Consider the following 19289-nt stretch of genomic DNA (forward strand, 5'->3'; position numbering starts at 1 on the left):
ACTTGGAATCAATCGCACAAAATGACTGGTGATAGCCCATACTTAACTACGAGAGCCTATATGGTATAATAAGAAACTAAAGATTGGGAAGAAATCAGTCATATGGGACGATTGGGTTAAAAGGGGGATACATGTACTAGGTGATATAGCCGGGGAGGATGGGGTTTTGCCTTTTGAGGATATTAAGGAGGATTTTGATATAGATAATAAAAACTTTTATAAATTCCTACAGATTAGACATTGTATATCGTCATCAATAGGAGGACCAAAGTGCGGCCCAATTACTGCAATTCAAGAAATATTCTATAAAGGATGGCGCAGGAAAGGCGGTGCGTCAAGATTTTATGATGTTATAAGAGAATACAATGCACCCAAATTGGCGGGTTTGAGATTGAGCTGGGAGAACGATGTACATGAGGAGATTACTGAGGAAATGTGGGAGAAACTGGTATCCAAATGGAGTAAATTCTCTAGGGAGGCGCAATCACAACTTATTTTTTACAAAGTACTGAACAGAAGCTATTGGACGCCTAGTAAACTGGCCAGACTGAAATTAAGGGACAGTGACATCTGCTGGAGATGTGAGAAGGAGACAGGCACTTTACTGCACATGTTGTACGAATGCGAGAAGGTCCGGAAAATGTGGGATCAAATTGTGATATTCCTAAGTAAGGTCCTGAATGTGAAGATAAATAACGCCCCAATGGCATGTGTTTTGGGTATAGTACCGAAAGGGATTAAACTGCCTAAATACCGGGGAATGTGGTATAGAATGGCCATGATATCAGGATGTAGAATTGCATTACGACATTGGAAATCACCTGTTGATATTACTTTTAAAGAATGGATGGAACTAATGTTTCGGACAGCATCATATGAAAGGGTGACATATAGAGTCGCAGGGAGAGAGGATATTTTCGCTGAGATATGGGACAGTTTTCTACACCTGACTGAACGATCTGAGGACAAATGAATAAGATGGGATTACAATATTATCAAGGATGAATATGAAAAAGGGGATTTGATCTGATGGTACTTGTGCTCTATAATATATTATGTATATATGTACATATATTTTATGTCCGGATGGTGTGTCTATGGAACGGTCACTGTCTCTATCACACCCACATGTGCGCAGATATAGCCACATACAAATATCTAGGATACACATATTCATATGTGTACATAATAGGTTTACACGCACTCATATACACAAGGATAAGGTATACACGTCAGGGGCACACATACATGCACATACTCATATATAGGAAATAGACATACATACACCTACATATACACATAGTTGAGATATAGGCTTTCACTGACACATAGGGGGATACACAAGTATATAGGAGACACACACAGGCGTAGCTGAAACGTAAAAAAAAAAAAAAAAAAAAAAAGAGAAAAGAAAAGAAAAGATGCAGCACATACCTGCTCGCAGGTAGATCGGTCTACATGTAACGTATGACGTATATATATATATATATATATCAGGGATGTATATGCACAATGTATAGTATGTTTGTTTTTTTTGTAAGTGCTTCTTTAATTTCCATGTCAGTTATTAGTGTATTTGTATGAGTCTCTTGCATGTTTTGTATGTTGTCACAAAAAATGAAAAAGGCGAATCTTGGATGTTGCATATTATGCTGTGAAAAAGTACTCTGTAAATAATGTAAAGATTTGTGCAAAAATATCAATAAAAAAATAAAATAAATAAAAACGCAGTATGAAACAATGCAATATTTATTCTCGGGAGAGAAATAGATTGAGAATATCATTATGTATCAGTGGAAAATGAGGCACCATATCGTTGACAACTGGCTATTAAAAGTGTGTTTAAGTTAAACCACGTAAAAAAGAAGTTGAAACTTTAAAGTGAACTTAAAGGTCTAAGTTAAAGGTCACAGGCAAAAGTAAAGCTGATATTAATCTACTCACAGGTAAAAAGTAAAGCCAATATTCATCCTCACAGGTCAAAAGTAAAGTCAATATTCATCCTCACAGGCTAAAGTAAAGCCGATATTAATCTACTCACAGGTAAAAGTGAAGCTGATATTCATCTACTCACAGGAAAAAGTGAAGCTGATATTAATCTACTCACAGGTAAAAGTGAAGCTGATATTAATCTACTCACAGGTAAAAGTGAATCTGATATTAATCTACTCACAGGTAAAAGTGAAGCTGATATTAATCTACTCACAGGTAAAAGTAAAGCCGATATTAATCTACTCGCAGGTAAAAGTGAAGCTGATATTAATCTACTCACAGGTAAAAGTGAAGCTGATATTAATCTACTCACAGGTAAAAGTGAAGCTGATATTAATCTACTCACAGGTAAAAGTGAAGCTGATATTAATCTACTCACAGGTAAAAGTAAAGCCGATATTAATCTACTCACAGTTAAAAGTGAAGCTGATATTAATCTACTCGCAGGTAAAAGTGAAGCTGATATTAATCTACTCACAGGTAAAAGTAAAGCCGATATTAATCTACTCACAGGTAAAAGTGAAGCTGATATTAATCTATTCACAGGTAAAAGTAAAGCTGATATTAATCTACTCACGGGCAGAAGCACTATGGAGGCACTGGGGGCCAGCTCCAGCTCCAGTAGAGTCCTGTCCAGGTCCTCACCTGTGAACTCCCGCCGAGGGAACATGGTGGCCAGGGAGAAGTTACCGTAGCGGTTCCCCACTTCCTGAAAGACCAGAAATACAAAATGAGCTCAGATACTTAGTTCTACTCGGGCACAATAGAGAGTATCCTGGTAACCCCACCTCCTGGTTTGGTAATAGGGAGGTGTAGTCTGACGTCACTTTGGAGAAGTTTGGACCGCCCGCGAGGTCCACCCGTATAGGGATTTATCATTGGGAAAATGGATTATCGGCTATTGTAACAATTCTGCCTCATGAACATTGGAAAGCTTTCCATTTTTGCACAAAATGAGTTCCCTTCTATATCACTAACATTATTGTTTAAGCATTTTTGGTTGAAATAAAATTCGCAGATTTTCTTCTACGGTTAATTGCGAATATTTTCATGTTGAGCTATAGATTGTGGATGAATATGCACAGAAAGGTACACCATGCAAATGTTCATGCTTTATTTGTTTTAAACAAGACAATTTAGAAATGGGCAATGGGGAAATACGTTGCAATTTTGCAAGGTGGACCGGCCGGAAACAGCAATGACGTAACCACTACACCTCCCTATAGCACCGCACATGACCGCAGCAGATCGCAGAGAGTGGCTCGATCAGCCGAACGGATAATTGTAGGTGGGCTTCCCACTCTCCAGGACATTTAAGTCCTGCGTTGCGAGTGAGAAGAGAATAGTCAAGGACTATAGCCACCCAAACAACTGCCTCTTTGCACTGTTGCGGTCAAGCAAGCGCTACCGGAGTCTCATGGCCAGTACAGAGAGACTCAAAAGGAGCTTCTATCCCCAAGGCAAGCGCTACCGGAGTCTCATGGCCAGTACAGAGAGACTCAAAAGGAGCTTCTATCCCCAAGGCAAGCGCTACTCGAGTCTCATGGCCAGTACAGAGAGACTCAAAAGGAGCTTCTAACCCCAGGCCATCAGGATGCTCAATGACTCTATGCAACACTAACCGATCCATCTACATTCATTGCACACACATCCACATGCACACACTTTAAACATTCACCTTAACATAAAATGTAGACACTTGAAATACTTTTTAACACCACACCATATTGCATCTATTTATTACTAAAAGAGTCGCACTACATCTCTACCTCATTTTTGCATTTTAAAAAGTTAGTATTTTGTACTTTAGTTGTATATTGTATAATTTGTATAGTGTTTTGTCTTTATTCTTTTTTTTTTTTACTGTATGAAGCACATTCTCAGGGGGCTCATACAGAACAAAGCATTTCATTGTAATGTACATGTACCTTATATGTGACAAATAAAACAACTTGAAACGAGATACACTGCCAATTAAAAGGAGTACACCGACTTCATAATCAACTCACCATTATAAGAGGAAAAGATCTGTACAGTATCGATTATTGCCTGATATTTGCCAACATTGTTTTGTTGGCTTGATCTGTAGATATTATGATTCTTGTAGATTTATCATAAATGCACGGGGGGGGGGTATAAATTGTAAAGTTAACAGATTTGTTTTTATTGAAACAAAAACAGCCATCAAACGTTTTCTTTAAAAGCTACATTCCAGTGACGATGTCAAATGTAAATCTCAGAACTTGGGACTTGGATACAGCCAAAGGGGGAGAGAGAAGGAGGGAGGAGGATGTGGCTGGCAGGGTTCCCACAGATATACCAACATTTAATTCAAGGACTTTAAAGTACTTTTCTAGGCACTATTTTCCATTTTAAAAGGGCATTTAAAATGATACAATTCACTTTAAAATGCTGTTTTTTATTGAAAAGAAGATCGGATCCAATATTTATGGCTTAAAACCCATATGTTCTTGATTCAGAACTATTTGATCACAGATGAACAAAACTTTCAATGCGAATGGTTGATTTGAATTTCAAGGACTTTTTAAGAACCTTGTTAAAAAAATTGCTGTTTTCAAGGAATTCCAGGCCTTGCCTTTTTTTTTTTTTAAACAAAAATAAAGCACTTTAAGCACTTCGAGGACCTTGTGCGAACCCTGGGCTGGTGGAGAGACGGACCTGAACGACGAACTGTCGCGCCTCCTGCAGCCTGCTCTCCGCGGGGAACTGGTTGGTGAAGAAGGAGCCGTCTGGGAGACGGAACTGTATCCTCGCTATGGAGCTGAAAGATCAAAACACACAGACAAAACAATTCAACACGGCAAACCGTCTGAAGTCACACACTTTACCACCCAAGGGTCTCTAATACCACTCTGGGTCTCTCTTGCATTTGTACAGATGTTGCTTTACTACTACAAGTAGTAAAAATAAGCCCACAGCCAGCTTTGTACAGTGGCTCGGGAGGTAAGAGCAGTCGTCTGGTAATCTGGAGGTTCCCGGATCAATTCTCGCTCCTCCCGAGCAGCGTGTCCTCGACACTTTAACCCCTAACACCTCCAGATGAGCTGGTTGGCACCTTGCATGGTCGCCTCTGCCGTCTGTGTGTGAATGTGTGAGTGAATGGGTCAAACGTGAAGAACAAATTGTAAAGCACTTTGGATAAAAACGCTATATAAATGCAGCCATTTACCAAAAAATAAAATCTAACCCTTGAACTAACCTTACTGTCTGTCATGCACTTGTCCTAATAAACTGACCTACAGTGTAGCACTCAACACATTGATGAACATCGTTACTCAGCTGATAGAGTTGTGCCCTTCCTGATGACTTGTCGTACAGAACTTGTAAGTCGCTTTGGATAAAAGAGTCAGCTAAATGACTAAATGTAAATGTAAATTTACAATTTTTTACCATTATGGTCAGGCCAGAGACATAGCCCCAAATTCCAGCTTTAGAAAGGAGTACTGTACACTGAGGTGACCGAGGGCTGGGGTCAAGACAATGCCAGTCAAAGGCTGCCACTCACAATGAGTGGAGGGGTGAGCACTTATTTCTGGTTACTCGTTACCTGGCGAGAGAGTGGAAAGGAAGCGGATACAAGGAGACAAACGAGGTATCAGAACATTTTAATTGTAGTTCTTCCAAACCGAGTGAGGGGAGAGCTATGCATGATGTCTGGCTCAACCAAATGAGCACCTAAGCCTCGTCTTTCTGAGTCAGTAGTGTTATGGCATCAAGCCACCAGCAGAGGGACTGCTGGCATGGCGGGACAGGGGCGTGACGTTTTGATGATGTGGTTTATTCTGTGGGGGTTATAGACCTTAACACATTAACTGCCACGGAGTTTCAGCATCTTATACCACAGGGATTAAAGCAAAAAAAAATCTCCTGACTGAACTTTTTTTCAGGCCAAGTCATATTCTTATTTTAACCTCCACTGTATTTCTTTTTAATAGCGTTGGCGTTTTAAGGGAGCCTACTTGTTTCGGTTTAGTCGATAATCCAATGTACAGCTACCCCCCCACCCCGCCTACCCAACCCTCCCCCCAACCACCTCCAATGTACAGTCCCCCCCCCCTCCACCCAACCTACCCAACCTCCTCCAATGTACAGTTTCTTCATCAAATGTATATACTCTCTTTTTTAGACTATTGTATTTCACAAACAATACTGTATTTGTAAATCTGGTATGTCATAATCATAAATGTATAGATGTAGCAGTATTATCCATCTGTATGTCATATATGTTATGATGAATTGAAAATGGGGGACCCTGATGTAAACAAGAGGAAAGTCTTTCTCTGGTCTGCACCCCCTTAACAATTGTATTGAGCTGTACTGTATTGTACCCATTCTGCAATCTGTTATAACAATCAATCAATATTTAACAGATTGCAGATATATAGGTTATATAGGATATAGGTTTAGGATTGCAGGTATATAGTAATGATTGCAGATATATAGGTTATATAGGATATATAGGTTAATATAAGATTGCAGGTATATAGTAATGTTACATTTGTGACATATACGATATGCAAATATAGAGTACTGTTACCCATAGATCCTAACAGAGATTATATACATTATGATGGGGAGGAGACTGTACATTAGGGTGGGTGGGAGAAAAAAGATACATACATGGAGAGAATATACAGTGGGGAGGAGACCGTCTATAGATACACCTGTGTGATGTTGATATTTGTACTGTGAAGTAACACGACAATGACAAATGTGTTGTTTCTGTTTTTCTTTTTGACATAGTTGCGGAACACGGAACAAGTTAACAACTCACCACCGTCTACAGTCCCTGCATCATACTGTAGCCTAGCCAGTCTCTTGAAATACTGCTATCTTCAAACTTCCATTCCTCTCGACACTTTCTTTTGTTGGGTGGTGCCGCTCATCCTTTTCGTCTGAGAACACTGTGTGTTTTCTTTTTAGTGGCCAGCTTACTCCTTCCATTAACGTTATTATGCTGACGTTAGCTAATAACTATGTGTTGGGGATAATGGTTCCGCACGGACCATATTGTTTGTTACATTGCTGTCGGCAAACTCGCTCAGAGTGTCAACAGAGTGTTGACGTTAAGTTGATGTTAGCTGCTAGCTGGCTACCCAAATCCACAACAGCCAGGCAGCCAACCGTACAAAATACAGTCTCAGCCAATCACATTGATTTGTACAGTTAGTTAGCTCCACTCCATTGCAAAGTAAAAGTTAGCCAGCCAGGACAGCCCGTATTAGCAAGCTACAGTTACAGTAACGTTAGCCACCCGAAGATCGGTAGCTAGCTAACGTTAGCCACAGCTTCAAAAACGAATTTCAATTATGTTATGAGCTATCAGCTAGCCGGCTAGATAACGTTAGAAAACGCCTCGTGTAGTAAACTAAAGTGAATAGTTTACTGGGCCATTGTTTAATGCTTCAGTGGTGTTAAAAGAGGACCTGTTTCCAAGTTTCTTTAATAGTTGTCATACAGAAGTACAGAATACTTTTGTACAAAATGCTTCTTACTGTTGCGCTCCAGAGACTGTGCATGACAAGATAAGTATGAAATAAAAACATAGTAAAAATTAGAAGTAAAAAAAGAGGTCACAGTGTTCAGTTTAGACATATGTACAATGTTCGTAGACGTAGTTACCATACAATATACAATACTGTGCAGTGTACTAATATACAATGCTATATAGTGCAAGGCATAAATGGACGAGGTGCAGTTTAGGTACAATTCACAGTAGGTGTACGAGTTGTAGTGCAAATCCTTTATCAATAAATATAAAGTGTAAGTGTGTTTGTGTGATCTAAAGTGTGGAGAGTGGGTGCTGCAGTGTGTTGTTTGTTTGAGTGAGTGTGTGCGTGTGGGTGTGTGTGCTGTGTGCATTTGATGGTTGTTGCATAGTGATTATTGTTCGTTTAGCGATTATTGTTCGTTTAGCAGCCTGATGGCCTGGGGATAGAAGCTCCTTCTGAGTCTTTCTGTGCTCGCCATAAGACTCCGGTATCGCTTGCCTGACGGCAGCAGTTCAAAGAGGCAGTTGTTCGGGTGGCTCGAGTCCTTAATAATTCTCTTAGCCTTCCCCTTGCACCGCTTGTTGTAAATGTTCTGGAGGGTGGGAAGCCCCCCTCTAATTGTGCGTTCGGCTGAACGTGTCACTCTTTGTAGTCTGCTACGGTCTTGTGCAGTGCTATTCCCAAACCAGGAGGTGATGTTGCCGGTCAGGATGCTCTCTATTGTACATGAGTAGAAGTTCCTAAGGATCTTCTGACTGACTTGGAACTTCCTTAGGCGCCTGAGGAAGTAGAGGCGTTGTCGTGCCTTCTTCACAACACTGTCAATGTGTGTGGTCCATGTCAAGTCCTCGGATATGTGGGCTCCGAGGTACTTGAAACTGTTCACTCTCTCAACTGGTGCCCCGTCGATGCTGAGGGGGCTGTAGTCCTTGACCCCCGACCTCCTGAAGTCCACAATCATCTCTTTTGTTTTGCTGACGTTCAGGGAGAGGCAGTTCTCCTGACACCACTGTGACAGGTTCTCTACCTCTTCCAGGTAGGCCCTTTCGTCGTTGGCAGAGATCAGGCCCACCACTACTGTGTCATCAGCAAATTTGATGATGGTGTTGTTGTTCCGCTGTGCTACGCAGTCATGTGTGTACAGGGAGTAGAGGAGGGGGCTCAGAACACAGCCCTGGGGGGCCCCTATGTTGAGCGTGATGGATGAGGAGGTGCAGTTGCCGGCTCTTACCACCTGGGGTCTGCCCGTCAGGAAGTCCAGGACCCACTGGCACAGGTCATAGTTCAAGCCCAGGTCCCTGAGCTTGGCTATGAGTTTGGAGGGGACTATGGTATTGAATGCTGAGCTGTAGTCGATGAACAGCATTCTCACATAGTTCCCCTGCCTCTTGTCCAGATGTGATGCTGCTGTGTGCAGCACATGGGCTATGGCGTCCTCCGTGGACCTGTTGGGGCGATATGCAAATTGCAGAGGGTCCAGGTTGATGGGGAGGGAGGAACAGATGTAGCCCTTCACTAGCTTCTCAAAGCACTTCATGGCTATGGAGGTGAGGGCTACAGGGCGGTAGTCGTTGAGGCAAGCGGGCGTAGATTTTTTGGGTACAGGGATGATGGTGGACTTCTTCAGACAGGTGGGGATGACGGCCTGTTCCAAGGACAGGTTGAAGATGTCAGTGAATACCGGGGCCAGTTGGTCGGCACAGACTTTTAGGACGCGGCCGGGGATGCCGTCCGGTCCTGCTGCCTTCCTGATATCCACTTTTTTAAAGATCCGTCTCACCTCATGCTCTGTTACCCTGAACACTGAGTCTCCATCAGCAGACCCCCCCCCCCCCCATTGCCGTGGTTTGTAGGCTGGTGTTGTTATTCACAGCCTCAAACCTCGCATAGAAGGAGTTGAGATCATTTGCTAAGGAGATGTCACTGTTCAGTTTGAGGGGGGTTCCTTTGTAGTCTGTCATTGTTCTGAGGCCCTGCCACATGCCTCTAGAGTCAGCCTGTTCAAACTGAAGTTCAACTTTATCCCTGTAACGCCGTTTTGCCTCTATTACTGCTCTCCTGACGTTGTATCTTGCCATCTTGTGTTCTTCCATGTTGCCTGTCACCAGCCCGGTGTTGTATGCTGATGTGCGCACTTTCAGAGCCTCACGGACGGATTTGTCTACCCAGGGCTTTTGATTTGGGTAGATATTAATTTTGGTGGAGGGGATTATTACTTCTACCTGAGTACAGACATAGTCAATCATCGTTTCGGTGTATTCGTTAATATTGGCTGTGTTATCACGGAATACACTCCATTCTGTGCTTCCCAGCACTGCTTGGAGTGACTCCACTGACGTCACGGCCCAACGCTTAACCTCTCGCGAGACCACCGGCGTTCGCTTGAGACTCTGTTTATACTTTGGCAAAAGAAAGATGGCGGCGTGATCGCTTTTACCGAATGGACTAAGAGCCTGTGACTTGTACCCATTCTTAAATTGCGAGTATACAGCACGCTTGCTATCTTCGGTGCAAATGATACGGGTCTGTGACAAGACAGGTCTGTGAGGGGGAGGGCACTGTGAGCAGCGTGTGTGCATCAAGCTCACGTTTGATTGGTTAGAATGGTCAAAATGCCCTACGCATCTACAAATCATATTATACCAGGTAGCCAATTCCGTCAGACTCCAAATCAAATTGACGGAAAAAAAATTAAAAAAGACTGAAATCCGTCTGGAGACGGAACGCTTTAATGCATGTATACCATTCTCTGCCAGTACTGTAAGTCTATGGAGATGTTCACCTTCTTTGCAGGGCTATAACTTTTTAAATTGTATTGCTAAATTGACATTACTATGGCCCATTCAACATCGATTATCTATCGTTCAGGATGTAGGAACGTTTTACTTTTTCATGCACACATTCATACGAAAATACCGTCTAGATTATAAATATGTTTTTATCGTTTTCTGCAGTAATTCCTAGAACGTGAGATATAGGCATAAATGCATATATACATTATCAAATGACGTTTGTTGCCGATCCACGCTATATTAAAAATGTCAACTGTACATGGTCCTAAACGTTATGACTGATCATGCGCGGGTGAACGGAGGGGGGGGTCGTTTATAATTCCGTGATAGTCGTTAAATGATTTATGTAGTATGGGTGATATATAGATCAGAGCAGTTTGCATGGATAATAATAAACAAAAACGCTGAAAGTCACGGCAGCCTCCTCTTACCATTGGGCGATGACACGGGAGCAAAAAGATCCCAGTTATTTGATGGGGATCAAGGCGATCCATTTCCGGTCTGTATAATAATAATAACAGCCCAAATCATGTCGATTATTGAGTTATGGCAGCAATCGCTACACATGGACGTGTGTCTTGAGTCCTGCAACGATAAGCGAGTGGCCGGACGTATTTAGGAGACGCACCGATATCCAACAGGCATTTCCGGTTTGGCAATACGCCGATCATCCACCAGGTGGCAGTATTGAAGCGTTGCAGAGTTGTGCCGAGTCCCACAGCATCAGACCAGCCTCCGTGAGGGAAATATGAATACCATGGCGAAAATATGAAATATGATCAAAATAACGTCGTACAAAGTGTTAATGGAGCTTGTAGCCAATATATCATAACCACAACTCTATCTTCATAAGCGGAGAGCTGCTCCAAGCCACTATCCCCGCACCACCAACCCACAGGAATATCGCGCCATCCAGCTAATTAGTTGTTGGATGAAAGGTGGGATAGAACAAAGGCTTACCACATGATATAATAATCATAATCATAACAGGCTACATGTTTTATGTCTGATTTTTTTTTTTATTATTATTATTGATCTTTTTCCCCCTCCTTTTTCCTCCGATTTTCTCCCATCCCAATGTTAGTCGTTATGCCAATTCCCAATCCCCTTCCTGGTCGCTGCGCACTTACCCCCCACAGTCGGTCTGGGAGAGTGGAGGCTACCACGTGCTTCCTCCGACACACGTCCAGCCAATCAACCGCTTCTTTTCACCTGGCAGCGCGGATCCTCCCTGAGAGGGCGTAGCGTGTGGAAGGATCACACTATCCCACTTAGATCCTATTCGCGCTTAGCAGGCGCCCCGACCAAACTGTAGGAGTCGCTGTTTACAACGACCCGGACCCACCCCGCCAGCTTCTCCCACCCTCTAATACTGCCAATTGTATTAGTGTGAACGGCCAGCCAAGCTGGTGACAACCCCTGAGCTGTGAGCTGGATTCGAACAGGCGAATCCAGCCGCTCCGGGGTTGGTGACGAACGCAATCTCCGTTACGCCACCTGACCGCCCCTGTGTTTTATGTCTAATTAAAAGAATAGGCAACGTGAGAAGATCTTTAGTAAAAAAAAAAGGGTATGAACTTCCAGTTTGAGATGTTCGGGTAAGCAGTCATAGAAAAGAGCTCCCGGTCAAAGAATATGAAAAAAAATGAAGTAAAATGAGCTAAAACGAAATAAAAAGTGACAATTCAATGACAAAAGAGAAAAGTAAGAATGAACACAAGGACAAATGAAAGAAGAGCGACCCCAGAAGAAGTACAAACACCGGAGAAAAATAATCGACACAAGGAGGTGACGCAACAGGTAGACCAAGCTAGCATGGCGCAGGATGACAGAGCAGAAGTACCCAGCTGGGCAGAGAAGCTACGACTAGCATACAGACTAGCATGCAAGCTAACATAATGGCTAACCAAGCTAACATGCAGAACATTCAGAGTAACATCGACAAACTCAGAGAAGAATTAAAGAAGGGACAGGACGAGCTCAGAGAGGAAATAAATAAGAGACTCGAGACAATTGATGAAGTTACAGAAACAAGAGAAAGACATGGAGACGTTAGAAAAAAGAACGGCCGAAACAGAGGAATGGAATACAGAAATACAAGAAATTCGAATGGCTACTCTCGAACAGCAAAACCGGATGCAAAGCTAACTGACTTGGAGGGGAGGTCAGGGAGAAATAATATACGAATATGGGCACTGAGAGAAGGGATGAATGAATGAAAATAGATAGAGGGAGACTTGATGACCAAATATGTAAACAACCTAATTCAAAAAGAATTAGAAATGTCAGACCTCGCCAAGATAGAGATTCAAAGGGCACATAGGGCCCAGGCCCTGAAGCCACAGACAAACAGACCACGAGAGCCGTTATAGTTCATTTCTTGAAATTCAAAGTCAAAGAAAACATTCTCAAAGCAGCCTGGCAGGCGAAGATGGAGGTGGAGGGACAGAGGATATCCTTTGATCACGACTATTCAACGGAGGTGGCTGTAAAACGTCGGAGCTATGTCGAAATAAAAAATACTCTGAAAGAGAAAGGAATCAGGTTCCAATCACCAATGACCACGCTGAAGGTACATTGGAAGGAGGGCATCAAGGTGTACAACAACATGCAGGAGGCGGCGAGAGACATGACTCGGAGAGGATGGAAGGTGGCGGGAGGAGAAGGAGAGAGACCTACGCTGGTGCAGAGGATGGAGAGGGCGCGCAGATGGACCAGAGTCGAGAGACGAGGACGAGGGGAGGAGGACGGAAAGAAGACAGGAGAGGACCTGAGCTGATTCAAAGCAGATCAACTAAGAAGAACGACAAAAAGACACGGGAGAGGGGCGCAGAGGAGAGGAGACGAGAGGGGCCACAGTGAAGGAAGGATAAGTACAATACAATATCAGTGTGAAAGACTACCCAATATAAACTGTCGTAGAAATATTATCATGTCATTATAGATCTGTGTTGAGATATCATACATATTCTATCATTGTACAACTTGACTGGTTTAATACGCTCAGACAACTACTACAGTGTGTGTGTCTCTTGAAAGGACTTCAAGGTTATATTTTCTCTTCCTAGCCAGCCAAAGCAAGGTTGTGTTATTACAATCCCTAACTGAACCCAGTTTGTTTACGTCTTGAAACTGTATTAACACTTTGATCGCCAGGGTTAAATTCATAATTTACCATCCCTCGCCAGCCCTATTTAACATGGAGAAGTTCCCCTTCTTTGCAGGGCTATAATTTTTTAAATTGTATTGCTAAATTGACATTATTACTATGGCCCATTCAACGTCCTATATCTATTGTTCAGGGTGTAGCAACGTTATACTTTTTCATTCACATATTCATACTAAAATACGGTCTAAAGTATAAGTATGTTTTTATCGTTTTCTGCAGCTTTCTCCAGAACTTGATTTATAGCCCCAAATGCATTATATTGATGATCAAATACAGTTTGATAGGAATCTGTGAGAGATAAAAAATTTCAACTGGACGTGCTTCTAGGAGTTACTACTTATCATCTGATGTTGACCGGATGGGGGGGGGGGGGGGGTCGTTTATAATTCCGTGGGCAACGTTATATCATTCATCTAGTGTGGGTGATATGATCATTAGAGCAGTTAGTAAAGAACACGTTGAAAAATAACGCTGGATCTTACCGTATCTTCCTCGCGCCGTTGGACGATGAGCGTGGAACTGAAATATTCCTATTATGGGATGTAGAAATACCCGATCCATTTCCAGGTTGTATAATAGTATATACGTCCAAATCATGTTGTTTATCGAGTTATTGGTAACAGATTGCCATCCGTTGTGATCAGCTCGAGTCCTGGGACTATTAGCGAGTGATCGGACCGAATTGAAATGAGCACCAGCTTCCACTTCCTGTTTCTGCCCTGGGCGATCCGCCGATCGGCCACCAGATGGCGCTCTTGAACCGTTGGAGAGTTGAGAGGGGCTCAACAGTACATCTCATGTCTCCGGGGGAGGAATATGATTTCGATCAAAGATTTTTGAAATATTGATATCAAAGACGCTGTCCAGCGTCTTCGGCAGAATGAGCATGGCGGGGAAAGACGTGTTTCAGCGTTTTCGGCGATTGAAGTGTTAATGTACGTCTGACCAGAGCTTTTGGTCACTTTGCTGGTCAGACTCTTGTGTGTGTGAACATGAAGTCTCTGATTGTAAACTGAACTTTCTACTGTGGCCACAGAGAAATAATTAAACTATGCTTTCTATTTTTTAATAACTCGACTCAGAATGATTTACACAACGGCTCAACTTTTGTCCTTTAATATTTCCCCTCCTCTCCACCCCTGTGTCTGCTGCTCCTTTACCTCCTCTCCACCCCTGTGTCTGCTGCTCCTTTACCTCCTCTCCACCCCTGTGTCTGCTGCTCCTTTACCTCCTCTCCACCCCTGTGTCTGCTGCTCCTTTACCTCCTCTCCACCCGTGTGTCTGCTCCTTTACCTCCTCTCCACCCCTGTGTCTGCTCCTTTACCTCCTCTCCCAGCCCTGTGTCTGCTGCTCCTTTACCTCCTCTCCACCCCTGTGTCTGCTCCTTTACCTCCTCTCCACCCCTGTCTGCTCCTTTACCTCCTCTCCACCCGTGTCTGCTCCTTTACCTCCTCTCCACCCCCGTGTCTGCTCCTTTACCTCCTCTCCACCCCTGTGTCTGCTCCTTTACCTCCTCTCCCAGCCCTGTGTCTGCTGCTCCTTTACCTCCTCTCCACCCCTGTGTCTGCTCCTTTACCTCCTCTCCACCCCTGTGTCTGCTGCTCCTTTACCTCCTCTCCACCCCTGTGTCTGCTCCTTTACCTCCTCTCCACCCCTGTGTCTGCTGCTCCTTTACCTCCTCTCCACCCCTGTGTCTGCTCCTTTACCTCCTCTCCACCCCTGTGTCTGCTGCTCCTTTACCTCCTCTCCACCCCTGTGTCTGCTCCTTTACCTCCTCTCCACCCGTGTCTGCTCCTTTACCTCCTCTCCACCCCTGTGTCTGCTGCTCCTTTACCTCCTCTCCCACCCCTGTTTCTGCTCCTTTACCTCCTCTCCCACCCCTGTCTGCTCCTTTACCTCCTCTCCACCCCTGTCTGCTCCTTTACCTCCTCTCCCACCCCTGTGTCTGCTCCTTTACCTCCTCTCCACCCCTGTGTCTGCTGCTTTACCTCCTCTCCACCCGTGTGTCTGTTGCTCCTTTACCTCCTCTCCACCCCTGTGTCTGCTGCTTTACCTCCTCTCCACCCCTGTGTCTGTTGCTCCTTTACCTCCTCTCCACCCCCGTCTGCTCCTTTACCTCCTCTCCACCCCTGTCTGCTCCTTTACCTCCTCTCCCACCCCTGTGTCTGCTGCTTTACCTCCTCTCCACCCCTGTGTCTGCTGCTCCTTTACCTCCTCTCCACCCCTGTGTCTGCTGCTCCTTTACCTCCTCTCCACCCCTGTGTCTGCTGCTGCTTTACCTCCTCTCCACCCCTGTGTCTGCTGCTTTACCTCCTCTCCACCCCTGTGTCTGCTCCTTTACCTCCTCTCCACCCGTGTCTGCTGCTTTACCTCCTCTCCACCCCTGTGTCTGCTGCTTTACCTCCTCTCCACCCGTGTCTGCTCCTTTACCTCCTCTCCACCCCTGTGTCTGCTGCTCCTTTACCTCCTCTCCACCCCTGTGTCTGCTGCTTTACCTCCTCTCCACCCGTGTCTGCTCCTTTACCTCCTCTCCACCCCTGTGTCTGCTGCTTTACCTCCTCTCCACCCCTGTGTCTGCTGCTCCTTTACCTCCTCTCCACCCCTGTGTCTGCTCCTTTACCTCCTCTCCACCCCTGTGTCTGCTCCTTTACCTCCTCTCCACCCCTGTGTCTGCTGCTCCTTTACCTCCTCTCCACCCCTGTGTCTGCTCCTTTACCTCCTCTCCACCCCTGTGTCTGCTCCTTTACCTCCTCTCCACCCCTGTGTCTGCTCCTTTACCTCCTCTCCACCCCTGTGTCTGCTCCTTTACCTCCTCTCCCAACCCTGTCTGCTCCTTTACCTCCTCTCCACCCCTGTGTCTGCTCCTTTACTTCCTCTCCACCCCTGTGTCTGCTGCTCCTTTACCTCCTCTCCACCCGTGTCTGCTGCTTTACCTCCTCTCCACCCGTGTCTGCTGCTCCTTTACCTCCTCTCCACCCCTGTGTCTGCTGCTCCTTTACCTCCTCTCCACCCGTGTCTGCTGCTTTACCTCCTCTCCACCCCTGTGTCTGCTGCTCCTTTACCTCCTCTCCACCCGTGTCTGCTGCTTTACCTCCTCTCCACCCGTGTCTGCTCCTTTACCTCCTCTCCACCCGTGTCTGCTCCTTTACTTCCTCTCCACCCCTGTGTCTGCTCCTTTACCTCCTCTCCACCCCTGTGTCTGCTCCTTTACCTCCTCTCCACCCCTGTGTCTGCTCCTTTACCTCCTCTCCACCCCTGTGTCTGCTCCTTTACCTCCTCTCCACCCCTGTGTCTGCTCCTTTACCTCCTCTCCACCCGTGTCTGCTCCTTTACCTCCTCTCCACCCCTGTGTCTGCTGCTCCTTTACCTCCTCTCCCACCCCTGTGTCTGCTGCTTTACCTCCTCTCCCACCCCTGTGTCTGCTCCTTTACCTCCTCTCCACCCCTGTCTGCTCCTTTACCTCCTCTCCACCCCTGTGTCTGCTCCTTTACCTCCTCTCCACCCCTGTGTCTGCTGCTCCTTTACCTCCTATCCACCCCTGTGTCTGCTCCTTTACCTCCTCTCCACCCGTGTCTGCTCCTTTACCTCCTCTCCACCCCTGTGTCTGCTCCTTTACCTCCTCTCCACCCCTGTCTGCTCCTTTACCTCCTCTCCACCCCTGTGTCTGCTCCTTTACCTCCTCTCCACCCCTGTGTCTGCTCCTTTACCTCCTCTCCACCCCTGTGTCTGCTCCTTTACCTCCTCTCCACCCCTGTGTCTGCTGCTCCTTTACCTCCTCTCCACCCCTGTGTCTGCTCCTTTACCTCCTCTCCACCCCTGTGTCTGCTGCTCCTTTACCTCCTCTCCACCCGTGTGTCTGCTCCTTTACATCCTCTCCACCCCTGTGTCTGCTCCTTTACCTCCTCTCCACCCCTGTGTCTGCTCCTTTACCTCCTCTCCACCCCTGTGTCTGCTCCTTTACCTCCTCTCCACCCCTGTGTCTGCTGCTTTACCTCCTCTCCACCCATGTCTGCTCCTTTACCTCCTCTCCACCCCTGTGTCTGCTGCTCCTTTACCTCCTCTCCACCCGTGTGTCTGCTGCTCCTTTACCTCCTCTCCACCCCTGTGTCTGCTCCTTTACCTCCTCTCCCACCCCTGTGTCTGCTCCTTTACCTCCTATCCACCAGTGTCTGCTCCTTTACCTCCTCTCCACCCCTGTGTCTGCTGCTCCTTTACCTCCTCTCCACCAGTGTCTGCTCCTTTACCTCCTCTCCACCCCTGTGTCTGCTGCTTTACCTCCTCTCCACCCGTGTGTCTGCTCCTTTACCTCCTCTCCACCCGTGTCTGCTCCTTTACCTCCTCTCCACCCCTGTGTCTGCTCCTTTACCTCCTCTCCACCCCCGTGTCTGCTCCTTTACCTCCTCTCCAACCCTGTGTCTGCTGCTTTACCTCCTCTCCACCCCTGTGTCTGCTCCTTTACCTCCTCTCCACCCCTGTGTCTGCTGCTCCTTTACCTCCTCTCCACCCCTGTGTCTGCTGCTCCTTTACCTCCTCTCCACCCGTGTGTCTGCTCCTTTACCTCCTCTCCACCCCTGTGTCTGCTGCTCATTTACCTCCTCTCCCACCCCTGTGTCTGCTCTTTTACCTCCTCTCCACCCCTGTGTCTACTCCTTTACCTCATCTCCACCCGTGTCTGCTCCTTTACCTCCTCTCCACCCCTGTCTGCTGCTCCTTTACCTCCTCTCCACCCCTGTGTCTGCTGCTCCTTTACCTCCTCTCCACCCCTGTGTCTGCTCCTTTACCTCCTCTCCACCCCTGTGTCTGCTGCTCCTTTACCTCCTCTCCACCCCAGTGTCTGCTGCTTTACCTCCTCTCCACCCCTGTGTCTGCTCCTTTACCTCCTCTCCACCCGTGTCTGCTCCTTTACCTCCTCTCCACCCCTGTGTCTGCTCCTTTACCTCCTCTCCACCCGTGTCTGCTCCTTTACCTCCTCTCCACCCCTGTGTCTGCTCCTTTACCTCCTCTCCACCCCTGTCTGCTGCTCCTTTACCTCCTCTCCACCCCTGTGTCTGCTGCTCCTTTACCTCCTCTCCACCCCTGTGTCTGCTCCTTTACCTCCTCTCCACCCGTGTGTCTGCTCCTTTACCTCCTCTCCACCCCTGTGTCTGCTCCTTTACCTCCTCTCCACCCCTGTGTCTGCTGCTCCTTTACCTCCTCTCCACCCCTGTGTCTGCTGCTCCTTTACCTCCTCTCCACCCCTGTGTCTGCTGCTCCTTTACCTCCTCTCCACCCCTGTGTCTGCTGCTTTACCTCCTCTCCACCCCTGTGTCTGCTGCTCCTTTACCTCCTCTCCACCCCTGTGTCTGCTGCTTTACCTCCTCTCCACCCCTGTGTCTGCTCCTTTACCTCCTCTCCACCCCTGTGTCTGCTGCTCCTTTACCTCCTCTCCACCCCTGTGTCTGCTCCTTTACCTCCTCTCCACCCCTGTGTCTGCTCCTTTACCTCCTCTCCACCCCTGTGTCTGCTGCTTTACCTCCTCTTCACCCCTGTGTCTGCTCCTTTACCTCCTCTCCACCCCTGTGTCTGCTGCTCCTTTACCTCCTCTCCACCCCTGTGTCTGCTCCTTTACCTCCTCTCCACCCCTGTGTCTGCTCCTTTACCTCCTCTCCACCCCTGTGTCTGCTCCTTTACCTCCTCTCCACCCCTGTGTCTGCTCCTTTACCTCCTCTCCACCGCTGTGTCTGCTCCTTTACCTCATCTCCACCCCTGTGTCTGCTCCTTTACCTCCTCTCCACCCCTGTCTGCTCCTTTACCTCCTCTCCACCCCTGTGTCTGCTGCTCCTT

At 46.4% G+C, this 19289-nt stretch overlaps 1 protein-coding gene across 2 annotated transcripts in view; it reads right to left on the bottom strand.

Moving 5' to 3' along the window:
• The window catches only part of ubxn4 (UBX domain protein 4), an 86534-nt gene that overhangs the window by 29958 nt on the left and 37287 nt on the right, over positions 1 to 19289 (bottom strand). For both annotated transcript variants that reach the window (XM_084313963.1, XM_084313962.1), the window contains exons 10-11: positions 4672 to 4774; positions 2570 to 2701 (exon numbers count right to left, since the gene is read on the bottom strand). In XM_084313963.1, coding sequence (XP_084170089.1) covers positions 2570 to 2701; positions 4672 to 4774 — 235 coding nt within the window. The remainder of the gene's footprint in view (positions 1 to 2569; positions 2702 to 4671; positions 4775 to 19289) is intronic.

This window comes from Notolepis coatsorum (genome assembly GCF_963971535.1).
Source record: "Notolepis coatsorum genome assembly, chromosome: 5".
Lineage (NCBI taxonomy): Eukaryota > Metazoa > Chordata > Actinopteri > Aulopiformes > Paralepididae > Notolepis > Notolepis coatsorum.